This window comes from Hibiscus syriacus, unplaced genomic scaffold, assembly GCF_006381635.1.
Source record: "Hibiscus syriacus cultivar Baekdansim isolate YM2019G1 unplaced genomic scaffold, ASM638163v2 tig00111105_pilon, whole genome shotgun sequence".
Classification (NCBI taxonomy): Eukaryota; Viridiplantae; Streptophyta; class Magnoliopsida; order Malvales; family Malvaceae; genus Hibiscus; species Hibiscus syriacus.
In genome coordinates this window covers 3,074,089-3,093,370 of record NW_024062987.1, presented here as the reverse complement: position 1 = coordinate 3,093,370, position 19,282 = coordinate 3,074,089, and the positions used below count along the sequence as shown (strand labels likewise).

General features: G+C 34.9%; 1 protein-coding gene and 2 pseudogenes across 1 annotated transcript; 1 reads left to right on the top strand and 2 right to left on the bottom strand.

Annotated features, from left to right (window-relative positions):
- Positions 1 to 1,892: 1,892 nt before the first annotated feature.
- On the bottom strand, positions 1,893 to 4,588 carry LOC120153916 (annotated as a pseudogene).
- A 571-nt stretch (positions 4,589 to 5,159) lies between these two features.
- On the bottom strand, positions 5,160 to 8,263 carry LOC120154141 (annotated as a pseudogene).
- A 2,130-nt stretch (positions 8,264 to 10,393) lies between these two features.
- On the top strand, positions 10,394 to 14,467 carry LOC120153994 (cell division cycle protein 48 homolog). The gene is made up of 10 exons (XM_039165852.1): positions 10,394 to 10,504; positions 10,591 to 10,756; positions 11,383 to 11,611; positions 11,825 to 12,591; positions 12,704 to 12,925; positions 13,014 to 13,085; positions 13,166 to 13,447; positions 13,616 to 13,975; positions 14,084 to 14,393; positions 14,433 to 14,467. The coding sequence occupies exons 1-9, from the start codon at positions 10,476 to 10,478 to the stop codon at positions 14,372 to 14,374; spliced, it is 2,418 nt and encodes an 805-aa protein (XP_039021783.1). The 5' UTR covers positions 10,394 to 10,475; the 3' UTR covers positions 14,375 to 14,393; positions 14,433 to 14,467.
- Positions 14,468 to 19,282: the final 4,815 nt, after the last annotated feature.

Sequence of the window (19,282 nt, the reverse complement as noted above, 5' to 3'; positions counted from 1 at the left end):
AGCATACGTTTTTAACCACAATGTTCATTATACAAACATTTTTAAATATCATATTATTACACATTAATTAAAAATATGCATATTAATGTGTGTAAACACACTAAAATAATGTTTTTCCCTTCTAAATAACCATTGCATTTTTTTATCTGAACATTCTTATGCATTAATCTCATGTATTATTCATCATTAGCCAATCAACCATTAACAACCATACAAAGATTAACTCACCGTCTGATATCCTTAACACTAAAGATCAAATCCGACATATTTCTTTAGGAAAAAACAGTTGAATACCTATAAATATCTAAATTTTTTATTCAAATTATCATTATTACTTAAGATATCGTCCATGCTTACATCCTTGGATCCGTCACTGGTTCCATAGTTAAGGGACCTAACCCGAGGGCTAAGTCTCACAAGTCACAGCCGCCTAACTGTGTTTGGATTTTCTCACATATATAAAAGTGAGTCGTATCGGTCTCGCCGTTAGTAACTATCGGAAATTTAATGATTTCTGAGACTAATATCAACCTCTCCGTCAGTGACTAATGAAAATTTAATGGTTTGTGATTTGGTTGATATAAAAACAAAATATTGGTGGCTTGATTGAGAATCTTTTAATAGAATTGACTCCATAATTTAGGGATTAAAAATGGATTGAAAATGACGTATGGATTGCTCTCTAACCAAGAATATGTGCTAAAACCTTATCCAAATCATACGTGTGTGATAAATTCAAACAGAAGTCCAAATCTTCTATTTCTTTCTTATTTCGGCATTTTCTAGTAGTTTGATTCACTAACTGGTCCAAATCTATGATATGATTGAACATGTTTCTTTTTCGTTGGGAATAAATCTCACCACCAGTAGTGTCAGGTATGCAGAGTTCCCAATCAATGGAACCCTAAATCATATGAATTTTCTTGTTGAGTTTATGTGTGGTGGGTGAATGAAGAGTAGGATCTAATGGAAACTATGTTCTTCCTCCTCAAATTTGTATCTATTTACCAAGCTTCGTTGCCTTTTGTCTTTCATTTGAACTGATCCTATCAATAGTTATAGTATTGTTCTACGTGGACGGTTTAACTGATGATCTAATTGATTCGATTCTTTCAACATTCCAAGGTAATGCATACATAACTTCTTTATGCATTAAAATAGTAGAAAAAAATTATAAGAACCAGCCAAGTGTTGACTGAAGTTCCGAGTTCTGGAGGAACTTGATAAGCTTTATGCATTAAGCTTCTGGAAATAGAAATTCGAGTCGAATACCCGACAATGATACAGCTAAATTTGGACATTCTTTGGAGTCGAATACCCGAGTAACTTGTGAGCACGCACTTACCACGATGGTGAGTCCTCTAAAGGTGGCGACCCTCTTGGTAATGGTTGTTGCTGCTGCTCCTGTCGCAGTTCTTGAACCAGCATCTCTTCCTTTCCCCCCCCCCCCATATTTTCTCTGTCTTCTTCTTCATGAGCCACTTTTGCACTTGCTAGTCCTTCTTCCATCTTCCCAGGATCCGACATGGCTCTCTTCGTAAATGGTGGTGATGTGACCCTAAAAATGGAAGCCAAGAGAGACAAGTTCATATTCCTAGATGGATCAAAAGATAAACAAGTTTATATACGTTTTATATCCCACAAATGATAAGATTATTGTTCGTTACAAATATTAAACCGATAAGATAAACAATCGGGCGTCCATTATCTTGAATCCGTGATGTGGAACTTGAACTCAAATATTAATAATCAAGAATCGTATTCGTTTTTATTAAACAAACAAATCTAATCCAGCTAAATCAAATAATTTGGGCTCATATATCAAACCAAACCCCAGCATTACAAACGAAAATCAATCAAATTCAAACTGCATTACTCAAGGCTGATGGCATAAACAGAAAACTAAGAATAATCAATTGGAAATTCCCAAATAATGAATTGGGTTGATGAGTTTGAATACAACATTCAGTTTTGTACAAAGGAATACAGCACGTATATATGTACAGCATGCACAAAGGATGTCCACAATGTAATAATGGTTAGAAGAAATTCATGACTTTTTTTTTACAAAAAGTCCCATTGCCAATAAACCTTCTCAACAATCCCTCCACCACTTCTTACATCAAGGTGAAGCGTATCGGAAGCAGGGGGAACACCCCACAGATATGGCACTGCAACTGTCATGGTAAGCTTTTCATGCAAACCGCCCTTGATGGCTTTCTCCGCCGTAACGACCTGAAACCATATGGATAGAAGATTATCTCAAAACTAAAAGTAGTCACAAGAAGGCAAGCAAACCCTCAGAAGGGTAGAGGAACAATGATCATACAAATGAAGAACACAAATGAAAGATACGCTGCACGTTGAAATGAGTGTAAGAAAGCAAATTAGGAGTATATTAAACCACGTTGTAAAAGTGAAGCAAGAGATGTCTAATAATAACATATTGCTTTTGATTCAAAGCTTAATAAAGCTACTGAAATGGAAGGCGACTCAAAGCAGGTGATTCTACATGGAAAGCTCAGCAAACACAGTTTCATGGCTTGTTTAGTAAACAAATCAGACTTGTACGTCAAATTAAAAATATGAAAATAGGGTCAAAAACCACCAAATGTGAACCTATGTTGCCCGAACTCTTCGTTTTTCTAGAGTATCTGTTTCTAACGCATGGATATAGTGATATGACCTCTAAGGATCTTCCAAATAAATGGGAAAACTTGAAAAAGTTAACCATATCCGTTTCAGATCCATATTCATATTCATATCTGAGACCTACACATGAATCCCTGACTAAACAAACAAAAATATTGCTTACTTCCAGTTTCAGTCACTAGTTGACAAGTTCTATCAAGCTTTCAAGATACTAACTAAAAACTTTCCTCACCTAGATGTCAATATTCAAGTACCAAGCATCAATATGAACTATGGCACCTGATAACAGAACAAGGAGCTAATACAAAAGATATGGTGAGAGAATGTTAAAAGTTAAGGCTATTTTATGAAATATTAGTTTAGAATGTCTCGTACACTATTTTTAACTAAGATTTTCAACTCAATTTCTTTATGTGTAAAAATGGAATGTGATAATGATTTAAGAGAAGATGATTCCAGTCCAATACTGCATACCTCCCCACCATGCTCTAAAACGGTATCCTCTACAACATCACTAAGCATCTCAATGGAACGGCAAAAGCCAATGATACAAAGCCGTCTGCCCATGCCAAGTCCCTAGATTGACCAAACAGAATGTCTCAAGTCCTTTAGGATTGAAACCTCAAGGTTATGACAAATTAACAGCATGGGAGTTTCTTACATTTGTTGCTGCAATGTCAAAAAGAGCACCTAGACATAAGCCTTGGTTAGGATCCATGTAATCACTCTCTTGAAACCGTTGTAATCTTTGAGATGGTTTTGACTTCCCCTGCCTTTTCTGCCCAAATAACAAAATATTCTAAAAAGATGAACCAATAAATGAAACAATAACATAAGACTAGAGTCCTATATTCCATCTAAGTTCAAAATTCCATTACTTTAGGTCAATTAACAACATAATCTTTGATAGCTCTTAAAAACTCAGCAAGAAAGAGTAAAGTTTTCATCTTTGTGCTATACTGAATTTGGGGATTAAGTCCCCATACTTGGCACAATTTAGACCTACCAATTAGCATTATGCCTTAGTCTAAATCACTAAATTAGTGGAAAACAATTATTTTAATAACCATAATTTTACCTTTCAAATGAGATAAGAAATCTTGGGTTTCAAGTTCTTTAAAAAATCACGTCAGCTGATTTACGGAACTCTTAACAATGTTAATGACTTAGACTATAAAATAAAACAGGGACTAAATCAGTGAATTAGGCATATAGTACAGGGATGAAAACCATAATTTGACCCAGTTAGTAAGAACACATACATCAGAAGAAGTTAAACGCCGTGGAACCATTGAGCCTCCAATTTGAATTAGTCCATCTGAAGTGAACAAAGTGACTCTATCCTCTTGAACCCATTCTAAATCTGCAAATTTTAGTAAAATACAAAGAATAATAGTATCACATCAACATATAAATCACAATGCAAAACTTTTTTTTATAAATATTTCGACTTAGATATACCTTTAACACCTATGACCCCTTAATCAATTCAATTCAATCATCTATTTCGTTACGTAAATTAAGCAACTTCAATCTATAACATATATATCTTGCACCTGTTCCTGTGACGGCGAATTTCCGATTTGGATAACAAAAAAAAACGTAAAATAATATTTGAAGATTTGGGTACCTAACTTTTGATTTCACTCTCTTAGATCAAGCAATTAAAAAGAATGGATGATTAAACATTATTAAAATCAAAGGGAAAAAGGTTTCCTTTTTTTAATACCGTTGTCGGCAGGTGACCAAGGAAAGAAACCAAAAGAGTCGTCACCGTGGAAGCCGCCGGAATCTGAAGCTTTAGAAGAGAAACGAATGAATCGAGAGGGACGATTGGAGAATCTGAAGGAATTTGGGAGGAAATAATTGGGTTCTCTCCAAGGAGGAAAGAGCAGAAGAAGACAGTGGATGTTTTAGCCATTATAATTATATTACTATTATTATTGAGAAAATTATAAGGAGAGCAATTGAAGGAACAGAGATGATCGGAGATGCAAAAGAGGGTAAGAGGGGAAGGAGAAAGGGAAAAGATCTGAGTCCACAGATGTTATAAAATGGACACGTGGTCGGAAGCAATTGGATTTGACACATAATTTCATTTAAAAAATATAAAACTATTCAATTTTATGAGATCAAGAATTTATGGCTTGCAAATTGAGAAACACCCCAATAGAACACGACGATAGTTTTTACTGAAGATGACCAATGAAAGTGGCATGCAATTGCCCCTACGGCGAACGTTCCGATGGTCCAAATATATGGTGTTTGAATTTTTTTTATGGTTCCAGGGTAAGTTAATTTTTGGATTCCTGGGAACACTACAAAGGATGCATTTTCTAACGATATATATTACTTAACTATCAATTTTACAAAGTATTATGATAGAATATTATGGATATCCAGCTCAGTTGGTAGAACACAAGGTTCTTAACCTTAAGGTTGTGAGATTGAGTCTCACGAAAGATATTTCATAATTCGGAGATCTTCTACAGAAGTTGCTCTCAATCTGGTGTTGGGGACAGACTATTATCTTTCCTCCTCTTACCCCATTAGGATAACCATTTATGATAGAATATAATGCCATAAAGGATACAATTATTAGCCGAATCTACAAAAATGAGACATGCCCATAAAGCTTGAGCATCATAAAAGGTACGGCCAAAGAATAAATATTTTTCACCCTAACTCATCTAGCTTAATCACGTATTGTTCACCGGATGAAAGCACTTTTACAACAACCATACCCTTCTGCCACTCGCTATTTCCTACCAATATTAATCTTTGTGTATTTGTCCGTTCCGCTCGTTTGAACACCCTAAAAGAAAATGAAATCAAAATGACAATTACTCGAATGGCAAAACATGAAAGAAAGTGTTTGAGAACACTTTCCAAGTAGCTTAAAGGGCATCGTTCGTATTAGTACCATTTAATTGGTTTGCTCTCCAAGACTAAATCAACACTTTGGCCTTTCTTCCCGAGTTTACTAGCAACTGTTGCAGCTACTCCTTGAAGATCACGATCCAGTGCACAAACAATGTTATTTACTTCAAGGCTAAGTTCCGGTACGAGTCCCTTTTCCTTAAGCAACTTTGAACACAATCCCCACACATGCCCAAAAAAGCCGTGAGCAAATGATGGGATTCATCCAAAAGGGAAAAGAAAAAAAAAGAGCACATATATTTACATACACACATGTAAGCAACTCAACCATAGAGAGTAAGAGAATAAAGTTGTCCAATGAGGGGATGAGAGTGGTAAGTGATGCTCTATTAATTGCTTTTATGACATGCTTCATAGATCTTACAGGTGGTAATCATATAAAATTCATTCTATTTCTTTCTCCTCCTGCTTATCCACATACATTTTATTTTGTTTCACAATTTCGATAAATTCATGATCAGGTTGGTTTTCATTTCTTTTACTTAACATAACAAAAATGACACGCCAGTAACATGACTTATCATACCATAATGATACATGATTGACTAATATATATAAAGTATCAAGTTATTACTCTCACTTACTTCCACAATGACGGCATCACCAAACACAAAGCCACAAGCTGGAACATTATCCCCGCCAAAAGTAGAAAGTAACCGATCATATCGCCCACCACCACAAATAGCTCTCAGCTTTCCTTCTCGGTCAAAACCCTGAAAAATATGTCACACTGAAAGTTCAAAAGGAGGAAAGATAACAGATAAATCTATATTAAAGACTTTAATAAGCTTATAATTTTCACGAAACAACTGAATGATTGAAAGATAAAACAGAGAAACACGACAAAGAGACTTTCCATGCTTAAACCTGATAGTACAGGCCAGTTTGGATATAATTTCTTCGAGGGTCAGGGTGCAGCTCTATAATTATAACGTCTGGCAAGTTGAAAGACCAATTACATCTCTACTAAACTTATAATCAAGGTCTTCAATATGTCATCTGGCCCTTAGAGAAAGACACTACACGATTACTCCCATAAAAATTAAACCAATCTAGTTTCTTAGCAACAAGAACAAATTGCCATCAGCAAGTAGACATTGGAGAATAAAACATGAACTGTCCTTTCAAATTCAGTTTCTTATGTAAGTGACCACACTCTATATCAATGGAGGGAAAACTATATCGTAAATCTAACCTCAAAAACAATACCCGTGTAGTAAGCAAGACCACAAACAACTGATGCATCAAACTCAATCCAATCGGAGTAATCAAACTTCTCAGCAAGTGAGAATTGTTGTTTCAAGTCAGTAATAGCTTCCCCAGCACCTCCAAGTATCTCTACATTTAAGAATAGCACGGGATACACAATTAGAATTTAAATATTTTGACATATTTCAAGAAAATCTTAATGATTTACAGTTAGTTTTCCGTTTGAAGCTTTTAAGATGGACACAGAAACTTGTTTGAGGGAATAACATACAGAAAAACCAACCTTCCAACTTAGTCAATGACTTTATGGAAAGGTCTTGGTCTTGTAATAGTTCCTCAATAGCCTCTTCTGATAACCCGGTAATGTTCAACTCTCTCTTAATCTCATCTACTGGGATCTTTTCAATCTATTTCAGGAACAAGGAAACAAAATTAATTAATAACTGCGTAAATAAAGAAACTAAAGAAAGGAGAAAATGGACATCCAGCCCAGGGTTTCAAATAGCGGTCCGCGACCACGATAGCGCCCGTAAAATAGCGGTAGCGCTGCCTTCCGATATACCCGCTACACCTGCAATAGCGCCCAATAACGCCCGGCCGCAATAGCAGTTTTTGCCCTTAAGAAAGGAGAATATGGACATCCAGCCATTGTAATGTTCCCGTCAACCATTCATGTATTGCAAACTCTTAATACATTTTTTCTCTCATGCTGTTAAATGTTACAGTCACTCAGTCTTATCTTATAGTGCAAGTGTCCCCGATGAATATATTAATCATCTTACTTCCATAAGCAATTATAAGTGCTAAAACAAATTTCACTGTTTAATTAAGATTTGGTGTCGTGTATGCTAAATTAGAACGTTATCCTTCGCCTCGTTTTAAATTTTAAAATGAATCAAATCAACCATGTCCCTTAATTAAAGTGTAAACACAATGTCATAGGAAGAGAGGAAACCTGATCGCTAATCTCCTCCCCTGTCTACCTAATAAACAGAGCCTCTGATTCTAGCACTGGGTAATCAACCTCTTCGGATCCAAACAACCGCGAAACCTTCAATAACATAACAAATTCTTCAATTCAAATATATAAGACCATGGGGGCAAACAATTGGAAAAATCGGAAACTAACCTCTCTGAAATCGTTAAATAACCAATTACGGAGTCGCATATCTGCAGGAGGGAAATCGCGAGTCCCTTTAGGTGGATTCACATCAATCCTCTGAACCTCATCCGCAAATGGAGACGGATATAGAGCGCCGGACCTACCTCCGCCGCCTCTCCTGCCGCCATTGTCAGATGATTGATCCGAAGATAAGGAAGAGAAGGTTCTACGCTTAACGGAGACTAATTGCGTCGGACTTCGAAATTTCCGAGGTGCGAAAGAGGACTGAGATAAAAGGAGCAAAGGTTTTAGCGACGAACTAAGGCGCGGATTTAGCAGCAGAGAAGGAAGCAGAGGCATTTGAAGCAAAAGCTTTAAGCGTCGCTAAGCAACTTCTGGTGCATTTGCAGATAGCGTGGCTTCATTATTTGTGTCCGGGCTCATCTTGGTTTTTAAAACATAGGCCTTTACTTGGCCCAAATAATGGAGAAGATTGGCTGAATAATTGCATTTGCATCATCAATACATTAAGGGTAAACTATAAAAATAGTCTCCAAACTTTTAAAATTCTTGTATTTTGATCACCCAACTTTTGAAACTTACAATAAAGTCATCAAACTTTTAGTTCGCTTTCATTTTATCCTTACCGTTACCTCCGTTAGTTTTTACTAACATGGTACTTAACCCCATTAACTTTTCTAACATGACAACTTCTTCTTCTTCCTCTTCTACTTTTTCTTCTTCTTCAAGGCAATAATCTTTTTCACCATTCCATCACTCCAAAATACCAACAACATCAACTTTGGATGACATTAATTTTGATTGCAATATCCATAGAAAAGTTTACACTTCTTTTTTCCAGTTCAAAAAATATTGCACAAAAACACCCACAAAAAGCCATCCAAAATATCCCAACATTACACGTTTGATCTTTCAAACTCTATATCTGCAGCTATGGTGAGTAGCCTCGACACACACCCTGAGTTGAAACATCATGTTCCTTCTGGTTCTTGCACTCGAACTCCAAGACCTCGTGCATCGCCTTTTTTAACCCGAAGTATCTCCAATTCTCTCCGTCATCCAGAAATATGAAATTAAAGCATGGATGAAAATGACCTTTGCTTGTGCATTTGAGAAGCACACATCCTTTAGCAAGTAATTCTCTAATGCAAATCCCTAGTAAATTCTCATCGGAAAGATGCTCGTCACTAAAGTCGCCATTAGAACCACCGTTACTATCATTGCACCGCCTTTCTCCACTAGAATAATAGCTGCTATGTTTCATGCTTCCTTCAACACCTTTGCTTTCAATATGGTCTCCCCTCTTAATGCTAAACATCGAAACCCAAAGATATATTCAACGATAAAACAACACTAAGTTTTTCATTGGATTAAGGTTTATCATTGTATACCTGTGGCGACGTCAGCGTTTAAGGTCGTTGTATATTCGACGGTCCATACATTGACGGCGGAGCTGATTACTGAGGCCAAATGTTCATGTTCGGCTCTCATGGCTTCAGCAGCTTCCATGCATTGTGCAGCAACTAGGGTCACGGTGGATGCCATGACCATATCCGTCTTTGTCATTGGCTCATCCATCCCTCCTGCATGTTGGGTCGGTTTTGGAATCGGGTTTTGAAGCCGAAGATTACTTTGAAGAATAAGAAAAAAGGAAGAAGAAGAAAGAAGGAAGAAGAAGAAAGAAGGATGAAGGAAGAAGAAGAAAAAACAAAAGAGAAGGAAGAAAAAGAAGTTGTCGCGTCAGAAAAGTTAACGGGGTTAAGTGTCACATTAACAAAAACTAATAGAGGTAATGGTAGGGACCAAAATGAAAACTAACAAAAAATTTGATAATTGTATTGTAAGTTTCAAAAGTTAGGTGACCAAAATGAAAGAGCTCTACAAATTTGAGAACTATTTTTATAGTTTACCCATACATTAAATATCAATTATTTTGTTTATTATTAACAAATTTTCACATAATAATAATCAAATTTTAAATATTTATATCCAATTCACTTAATACATATTATTTTATCCATTTTAAATATATTTATGGGCATAAAACATCTTATCTCGGTGATTAAAGTAATTATTATTGTTCCTAAAAGTTATAAATTTGAATATCAACTCTTGCATTAGAATGATTAAGTGTTCACGGTATAATATACAAATTAATTTTAAACATAATGAAATATTTTTTACTTAATTTGTGATAAATTTTAATCAGTATTCATCACGAAAATTATTTGATGAATAACCATTTACCACAAAAGGCATTTCTTTATTTTTTGTGTTTAAGTTAATATTTAATTTCAAATTAAAAACAAAAACAAAATCTTTTTCTCCAAGTCATCTTCAACGACAGAGCTGGAAAAGTCCAAATACAAAAAAAGTAAATGTGGAGTGACCGAAGCAGCCTTTAATTTCCCAACAAGAAACGGTGGTTCTCTTCGTTAACTCTATTATAAACCCAAGTACTCTTTTTTTTCTCATCGATTCAACCATAACCAAAATCCCCCTAATATCTTCTTGTTCTTTCTTTTTCGATTCTTCAATCAAACCTAAAACCATGTCTAACGAAGTTCAATCCTCTGACTCGTAAGTGCCCAGATCTTTTTTTCCCATTTATCTTTGACGGGTTTCTCTTAGATTTCTGTAATATGATTGTGCTTTTGTGTTTTCAGCAAGGGAGCTAAGAAAGATTTTAGTACTGCGATCTTGGAAAGAAAGAAGGCAGCCAATCGACTTGTTGTCGATGAGGCAATCAACGATGATAACTCCGTTGTTTGTCTTCATCCTGATACCATGGAAAAACTCCAGATGTTTCGCGGTGACACTATTCTGATCAAGGTTTCTACTTTAAATTTGGCTTTTATTTAGTGCCCTTTTTATTGGTTCCTTTTTTAAGTTTTTGCTTCATGGATATTTGATTTATGCTTAGTTGGAACTTATAGAGTTTAATTCTCGAAGTTATCGTATGCTTGATTGGGTTTTGCCTACGTTAGCTGTTAGTTGTTTTTAGGGTTTAATTATAACTTTTTGTTTGAAATTTGGGGTTGGGTCTCTCTTGTGGTAGACTGGATGTATAATGGAAGTTATTACAGCCTCAATTGGTATTTGCTTATGTTAGCTGTTTGTTTTGTTTCGGGGTTTAATTCTCACTTTTATTATAATTTGGGGTTTTATGGGTTTAATTGATGCATGATTTTGTTGTAAAGAGGCAATATTTTTTCTAGTTTCTGTTAATTTTAGCTATACGTTAGTTTGACAAGCCTGTCATTAAAGGTTTGAATATTTACCGAGGAATGTGCATTATTGATTTGGTGGACATTGTGGGGTTCGAGCTTGCATTTAATGTAGCATGAGTGGTTATTGAATAGCTATTGATTTCCAATTCTTCGTGTGAATTCAATTTTATATCTTAAAGCTTATATCTTTGCTTATGCTGCCCTTTATATTATTATTTTGGTCCACAGGGTAAGAAGAGAAAGGATACCATCTGTATTGCTCTTGCAGATGAAACATGTGAAGAACCAAAGATCAGAATGAATAAGGTTGTCAGGTCAAACTTGAGGGTTAGGCTTGGTGACGTTGTCTCTGTGCACCAGTGTCCGGATGTTAAGTATGGAAAACGTGTGCATATCTTGCCTGTGGATGACACAATTGAAGGAGTTACTGGAAGTATCTTTGATGCTTTCCTGAAACGTGAGTCTATTTCTAATCTTTTATTTCCAACTTATGGTGATTTATTTTTGGTGTTTTGGTTGGTTACTAGGCAGGTGAAGATTAAAAAATCATAAGCTCATTGCTAGATTGTAAAATATACAATGATTTCCATCAGCATAATTGAGGACTGGATTTAATATTGTTATTGATAAAGTTCTGTAAATGCTGACTATGATAATCGTGGATTTACAGCTTACTTTCTGGAAGCGTACCGGCCAGTAAGGAAGGGTGATATGTTCCTTGTCAGAGGTGGAATGAGAAGTGTAGAATTCAAGGTTATTGAGACTGATCCTCCCGAGTACTGTGTCGTCGCACCAGACACAGAGATATTCTGTGAGGGAGAGCCTATCAGGAGGGAGGATGAGGACAGGTTAGATGAGATAGGATATGATGATGTTGGTGGAGTGAGAAAACAGATGGCTCAGATTAGGGAATTAGTAGAGCTTCCATTGAGGCATCCACAGCTCTTCAAATCAATTGGTGTGAAGCCCCCAAAAGGAATTTTGCTTTATGGGCCTCCTGGGTCTGGAAAGACTCTGATTGCCCGTGCTGTTGCAAATGAAACTGGTGCTTTCTTCTTCTGCATCAACGGTCCAGAGATCATGTCAAAATTGGCTGGAGAGAGTGAAAGCAATCTGAGGAAAGCATTTGAGGAAGCAGAGAAGAATGCGCCATCTATTATATTCATTGATGAAATTGACTCAATTGCTCCTAAGCGAGAGAAGACTCATGGTGAAGTTGAGAGGAGGATTGTCTCTCAGCTATTGACATTGATGGACGGGCTTAAATCCCGTGCACACGTTATTGTGATTGGGGCCACAAATCGTCCCAATAGCATTGATCCAGCTCTGAGAAGGTTTGGAAGATTTGATAGGGAGATTGATATTGGTGTCCCTGATGAAGTTGGCCGTCTTGAGGTGCTTCGTATTCACACAAAGAACATGAAGTTGGCTGATGAGGTAGTGTCAAAAACTAAACATTTATTTCTTTCCCTTAAATATCATTTACCCTTTTCTTACTCGGAAAGATTGAGATACTGAATCTATTATATATTCGTCACATAATGCACAGGTTGATTTAGAAAGAATTGCCAAGGACACCCATGGTTATGTTGGTGCTGATCTTGCAGCCCTCTGTACTGAGGCAGCATTACAGTGCATCAGAGAAAAGATGGATGTGATTGATTTAGAAGATGAGTCAATAGATGCAGAGATACTCAACTCTATGGCAGTCACAAATGATCACTTCCAGACTGCTCTTGGAACAAGCAATCCGTCAGCACTGCGTGAAACTGTCAGTAATTAGGACAACATATTCTTTGCTGATTATTAGTATTTGGGTCAGTTCTGTTTCTGACCATTATTTTCTTATATTTTCTCAGGTTGTTGAAGTGCCTAATGTCAGCTGGGAAGATATTGGAGGCCTTGAGAATGTTAAAAGGGAGCTTCAAGAGGTAATACACCAAACTGGTTTTCATTTCTCGTCTGTTTCTCATAAAAAAAAACTTGACCAACTAGTTATATTGGTGCGCAGACTGTTCAATATCCAGTGGAGCATCCTGAGAAGTTTGAGAAGTTTGGGATGTCACCCTCAAAGGGAGTATTATTCTATGGCCCTCCAGGATGTGGTAAAACACTTTTGGCCAAAGCTATTGCCAATGAGTGCCAGGCAAACTTTATTAGTGTCAAAGGTCCAGAGTTACTTACAATGTGGTTTGGGGAGAGTGAGGCTAATGTCCGTGAAATTTTTGACAAGGCACGGCAGTCTGCACCTTGTGTCCTCTTCTTCGATGAACTTGACTCGATCGCCACCCAGGTAAGCTCGCAGCCTTCAAATCCTATCTTTACATATTAACCAGTGCTGTAGTAATATGGGTTTCAATGCATGGATTGTTTCTATCAAGGAAAACATGCTTGTCTTTGTGCCCAGCTGGGGTTGTTTTGCCTGCCGTCATATGTTGCTGTTTTTGGTTATATATTGCAGAGAGGAGGTAGTGTAGGTGATGCAGGAGGTGCAGCTGATAGGGTTTTGAACCAGCTTCTTACCGAGATGGATGGCATGTCTGCCAAGAAAACAGTTTTCATCATAGGAGCTACCAACCGACCTGACATTATAGATCCAGCACTTCTGCGTCCTGGTCGTCTTGATCAACTGATCTATATTCCTCTCCCTGATGAGGAATCTCGCTATCAGATCTTCAAGGCTTGTTTGAGGAAATCACCGTTAGCAATAGAGGTTGACCTTAGAGCTCTTGCCAAATATACTCAAGGCTTCAGTGGGGCGGATATTACTGAAATTTGTCAGCGGGCATGCAAATATGCTATTAGAGAAAACATTGAAAAGGTATCGTAATAACTATTTTCTGTCGCATTTACTTATCGTATGTACAAATATACAATGTTTTTCCTTGATGTTTGAAACTGTAAGATGAGATTATATCCACCTTTTTAGGATATCGAGAGGGAAAGGAGGAGGACAGAGAACCCTGAAGCCATGGAAGAAGATGTGGAGGATGAAGTTGCAGAAATCAAGGCTGCACATTTTGAGGAATCGATGAAGTTTGCTCGTAGGAGTGTGAGTGATGCCGATATCCGCAAGTACCAGGCATTTGCACAAACATTGCAGCAATCGAGGGGGCTTGGAAGTGAATTCAGGTTCGCTGAAACTAGTTCAAGGGCTCCAGCATCTGATCCCTTTACAGCTTCTGCTGGCGGAGCTGATGAGGATGACCTTTACAGTTGAAATTAACTTTCATCTGTATAATATACGGTGACAGTTTATCTTTCATATATATAAATAAGTGTAGTTTTAAGTAGACTATTATGTAAAAGCCCGTTGGTAGAGCTGTTGAGCAGAATCTGAAGAACTTGTTTTGTTATTTTGGGAGTCTTAAGTTTCTACAAAATTAAAATTTACCCTTTATATCATTATTATATATATGCAACTTTATGAAGTTCTTGAATAATTTTTTCATGTCTTGTCCATTATCTTGAAATAATGTCTGTATTTCTTTTAATTGATCCCTTCTTTTTGTGGATCAAGGTCGTGAAAAAAATTGACATATGAGGTAATTACTTAATGCCAAAACACTTTTTCCCTTTTTGCAATTTGGCCACCATGTTCTATTTAGGGTTTTGGAGGATAAATTTCCAAAATTGGCTGGACTATTTTGTTTTGCAGAAATTAATTCTTCAAATGCTCTAAATCATTCCCAAGGGCTAGAATCTACTACAAACTCATTATAACTTATAAAAACAACATAATAATACTTGAAGAAGGTTACAATACCTATAGAAGAAATAGAGATTAAAAGAAAAATATTTTAAATCTTTATTTTCTATTTCTCCTTGTGTATGAGTGTTTGAGCTCATTGTAAAACTTATAAATGTTTTTTTTATGAGCTTAAATTTGTAAACACCAACCTTCTAAAGTTTTATTATTTACTTATTTTATCCTTTTATAAAAGATGGGTAATTCTAATTTAGCATTTAAAAAATTAGGAAATTGTAAATGTTACACTTAAACCTAAAAAAAGAAAGAACAACATAGTGAATTTGTTAAAAATCCTTAATGTAAAGCTAAGGTGGTGGATGTAGACTTTATTAAGGAAGTTAAATTATAATAAATATTTGCGCAAATTTTTATATCTTTTTATTTCCACACTCAAACTTTTCTAAAGGTCAATTCACCCAGCTTGATACTTTTTTGATTGATCAATAAAGCCTAAAAAATCACAACATACATAAAAAAATTTAAATTTGAAATTTTATAATAATTTATTAATTTCTAATTTATTAACATGCTTAAATTACACATCATTGGTGCATTGAATATTTAAATATTAAGCTAAGGTGGTTACAATTTACAAAGTAGTATTTGTGCTAAATACTCTCAACCATTTGACAATGAACGCTTAATTACCCTGCTACAGTTGCTGGTGCTCGAACCCGTGATCTCTAGGAATAACAACAATTCATTTAACCAGTGAGTAAGTTGGTTCGTGCAATAATAACCTAACTTCAAATATTTTTATCCAATCAACTTAATATATATTATTGTTATTTATTTTGAATTTGTTTATGGTAACAAACTATATATATTAATAAAGTATACAATATATAATTTAATTTAAACATAATCCAATAAAAATATTTTTATTCACAACATTTGTCATGAATTCAAATTATCTAGAATTATTAAGACGTTATTTGATAACTAAAAGATCAAGCGTTAATTTTTTTTGTATAAAATTTTATACATATTAAACTTATACGGTAAAGTATACAAATGGTACCTCGACTATAGTGTGTTGTTTTGTTGAGTCATCTAACTATTAAAATTTATAAAATGGTCCTGAAATTCTTTTTGTGTCCTATTAAAAGTTATAAAATTGTCACCAAACTAATCATTATATTCTAAATTTGTCACTTTCCATTATAAAATTGACGATAATTTAAGTTGGATATTAATATTTTGTCTGAAATATGATAAAAAATGATCTCAGAATCTCAAACGATTATTATATCTCAGAAAACAGATTAACATCTAGCTAAAACCATCTTTAATTTTTTACAGGAAAATAATGAGTTTAGAACATAATGAATAGTCGAAAGATAATTTTTTAACTTTTAATAGTTGAAGGACACAACAAAATAATATTCTATAGTTGAGGGACTATTTTATAACTCCTAATAATCGATGAACTCAACAAAGTAGTGTCTTATAATCGATGGAACATTTGTGTGATTTACCAAACTTATATTACAATAAAATTGTTTAATGTTCGTAACTATTTGTTACTTATATGTTGAAATAAACTCTCAACTTTTTTTTGGTTACAAGGAAAATATAAGAAAACTAGCAGTTAATGGTGTCGTCTCTCCAAACCAGCTTGTCCACTTGGAGAAAAGCTTTCATGAACTGAAGAGGTTCTTGCCAAGTTAATAGACTTGTTCGCAGCTCGTAGCCATAACGTACAAGGGCATCTGCAGATCCATTCGTTTGTCGGGAGATTGTCGTAAATTTGACTGTTCAACTATGATCGATCATATGTTGGATTCTTCTTATGAGAGTTGAATTATTGCTTGGGATCCTGGAGGTGACCAGTTTAATTGCCTCAGCATTGTCTATTTTCATTGTGATACACCGATCTCCATGTTTCCAAGCTACAAGGAGACCGTCCAGCAGCCCCTAAAGTTCAGCATTCAGGATAGAGCAGCATTCAATATTCCTGTTGTACCCCACTACCCAGTCTCCATCGTGATTGCGGAGAACACCACCACTCGCAGCTTCCGTGGATTGCGGTTTAACCGAGCCATCCGTGGTCAGTTTAAAGGATATGATTGTAGGTAGTAACCAGACTTTGGCACTAGACAGATGATTGGTATTCTGCACGTTGATTCTCGGTCTAGTATGAAAAATCCTGGCCCAAGCATGTGCATTATGCATAATTTCTGCAGAAGACCAGCTCTCGCCATTGAAAACTAGACTACGCCTTTGTTTCCATATTCGCCACAACATGATGCCAAACACACGAGCCCACCTGCAATTTTCATCGTCAGTATCTGCAATGTTTTTTAAATTAAAATTCAACCAATCCAACATATGAAAGCTAAAGAAGCTCCCTGTAAGTTGGGTTGGAACAATTTGCAGCCAAAGGTTTTTCGTGGAAGGACAGTCTCTGGGCGTGTAAATGGCAGTTTCTTCCTCGCCACCGCAAATCGGACAGATAGGGTCGGAGGAAAGGCCTCTCCTGGTTCTAACTTTAAAGCATCTATCTACACTTTTTATTACTACCTCCATCCCATTTAAACTATCTATTTGTAACGCTCTTAACACGTATACGTGCTTAAATACGAGTTAAAGATGTCACGTTGACTTTTTATAATATTTCATACTTGAAAACCCGTAAAAATTTTGTTTCCTTAACATTTGTACAATTTTTACCTTCTTACTAAAATCGCTTAATCATATAAAATCAAAATATAAAAATTATCATATAAATCAAAATTGATTTTAGGCAGAAATTTTAGTAGTGACATACTAAACAATACTGTTTAAAAAGTGTCTAATTTTAAAATATTTTTTTTTATCTAAAACATAAAACTTAGATTCATATTTATATCCATGATAACCTACCATAGACATTTCTTACTCGTATACATGCCATCTAGAAAACTTAAGATAGTATGATGTCATTACTGATACATGTAATTATTCTTTGTTGATTGATGCCAACTGAACTATTTACTTCGCTTGTTTTTCTTTACTTACGCGTGAAAATATTCACACGTTAAATATACACTTAGTGAGGCATTTTAAACAAACTAAAGTGATATAAAATATTAAACAACTTAACAACATCAAAACAATATATTTCTTTATATAAAACTTAAAAAATATCATAACAATTTACAACATTAAACTTAAATTCAAATAAAAATATTAAATATTCAAATCAATTTATTCAAGTCATTTTTCCTCATCAGAAACCTGAAAAAATCATCATCTCATGATTTTATCCAAAACCATGATAACCTATATTAAACATAACAATCATGTCATATTCTTTTTCATTCAGATACTTTTCAGAACTTTCATATTTCATTCTCATTCTTTCCCTTTCATATTCATTTACATGTTCATTTTCACTTTTCATTTTCATAACAAGTACTTTCACATTTTAGAAATCATTTTCAGATTCAGAACTTATTTCCAAATTCATAACTTATTTTCATATTCATAGCTTACTTTAAGATTCATAGCCCAATGCATATTTATGAGGATACAAGGTACATGAGTCAGACAAAATATGTGCACAAAGCACTTCACAGTGCTATCATCATAATCAGAATATGCACTTCAAGTGGAATCATAACATTTACACCAACGGTGCCAGTCATAATGTACACGAATATACCATATCAGAATCAGACTTTACTTTAACTCAACTTCCTGGCATGCCAAGTGTATATACGGCTCTCAATGCAACATACAATGAATTTTTCCATTAATTATTAAATGTTACTCAATTATTAAATATATCAATATACCAATATATCCAACTTTTCATATCATAACACAACAGACAGTTCATACCCTAAACATTTCATTTCCACATAGCATAAACATAACATGATCATCATCAATTACTTTTCCTTTTATCTTATACACATCATATTCATCATGTAATAAATATCATAACTATCATGAAATTGTAATGAAGTTGACTCATTTCAAACATTTAAGATGACATATAACATAAGAGTGACATAAAACACATGATTTACCATAATTTCATATTCCAACAGTTTGTAATACCCTCAAAGAAATATTATTCAGTATTAATCTACACACTTAAAAATTATTCCGTTTATACCAATGAAAAATATACTCGAATAAAAATCTAACCATATAAGTCACTTCTTCTAGTTCATTTTATACAATTTATAACACATTTTCAAATCTGACTTACAAAAGTTGTTTTGGGCAGAATTTGCAGCCCTGTTTTCTGACCTATCCCTGATTAAAATTCATATATTTTTTATACTCCTCGAAATCAATATATGTTTGTTTTAGACGAAACTAGACTGATATAAGAATCCAATAGTGTAAAAATCATCTTCTAATCATTTATGTAGAATTTATGGT

Excerpts from the sequence above, each read along its gene's own strand:
- LOC120153994 (XM_039165852.1), top strand. The coding sequence starts at position 10,476 with ATGTCTAACGAAGTTCAATCCTCTGACTC. Across the intron at positions 11,612-11,824 it reads CTTTGATGCTTTCCTGAAAC|CTTACTTTCTGGAAGCGTAC; the intron begins GTGAGTCTATTT and ends GTGGATTTACAG. Across the intron at positions 12,592-12,703 it reads ACATGAAGTTGGCTGATGAG|GTTGATTTAGAAAGAATTGC; the intron begins GTAGTGTCAAAA and ends CATAATGCACAG.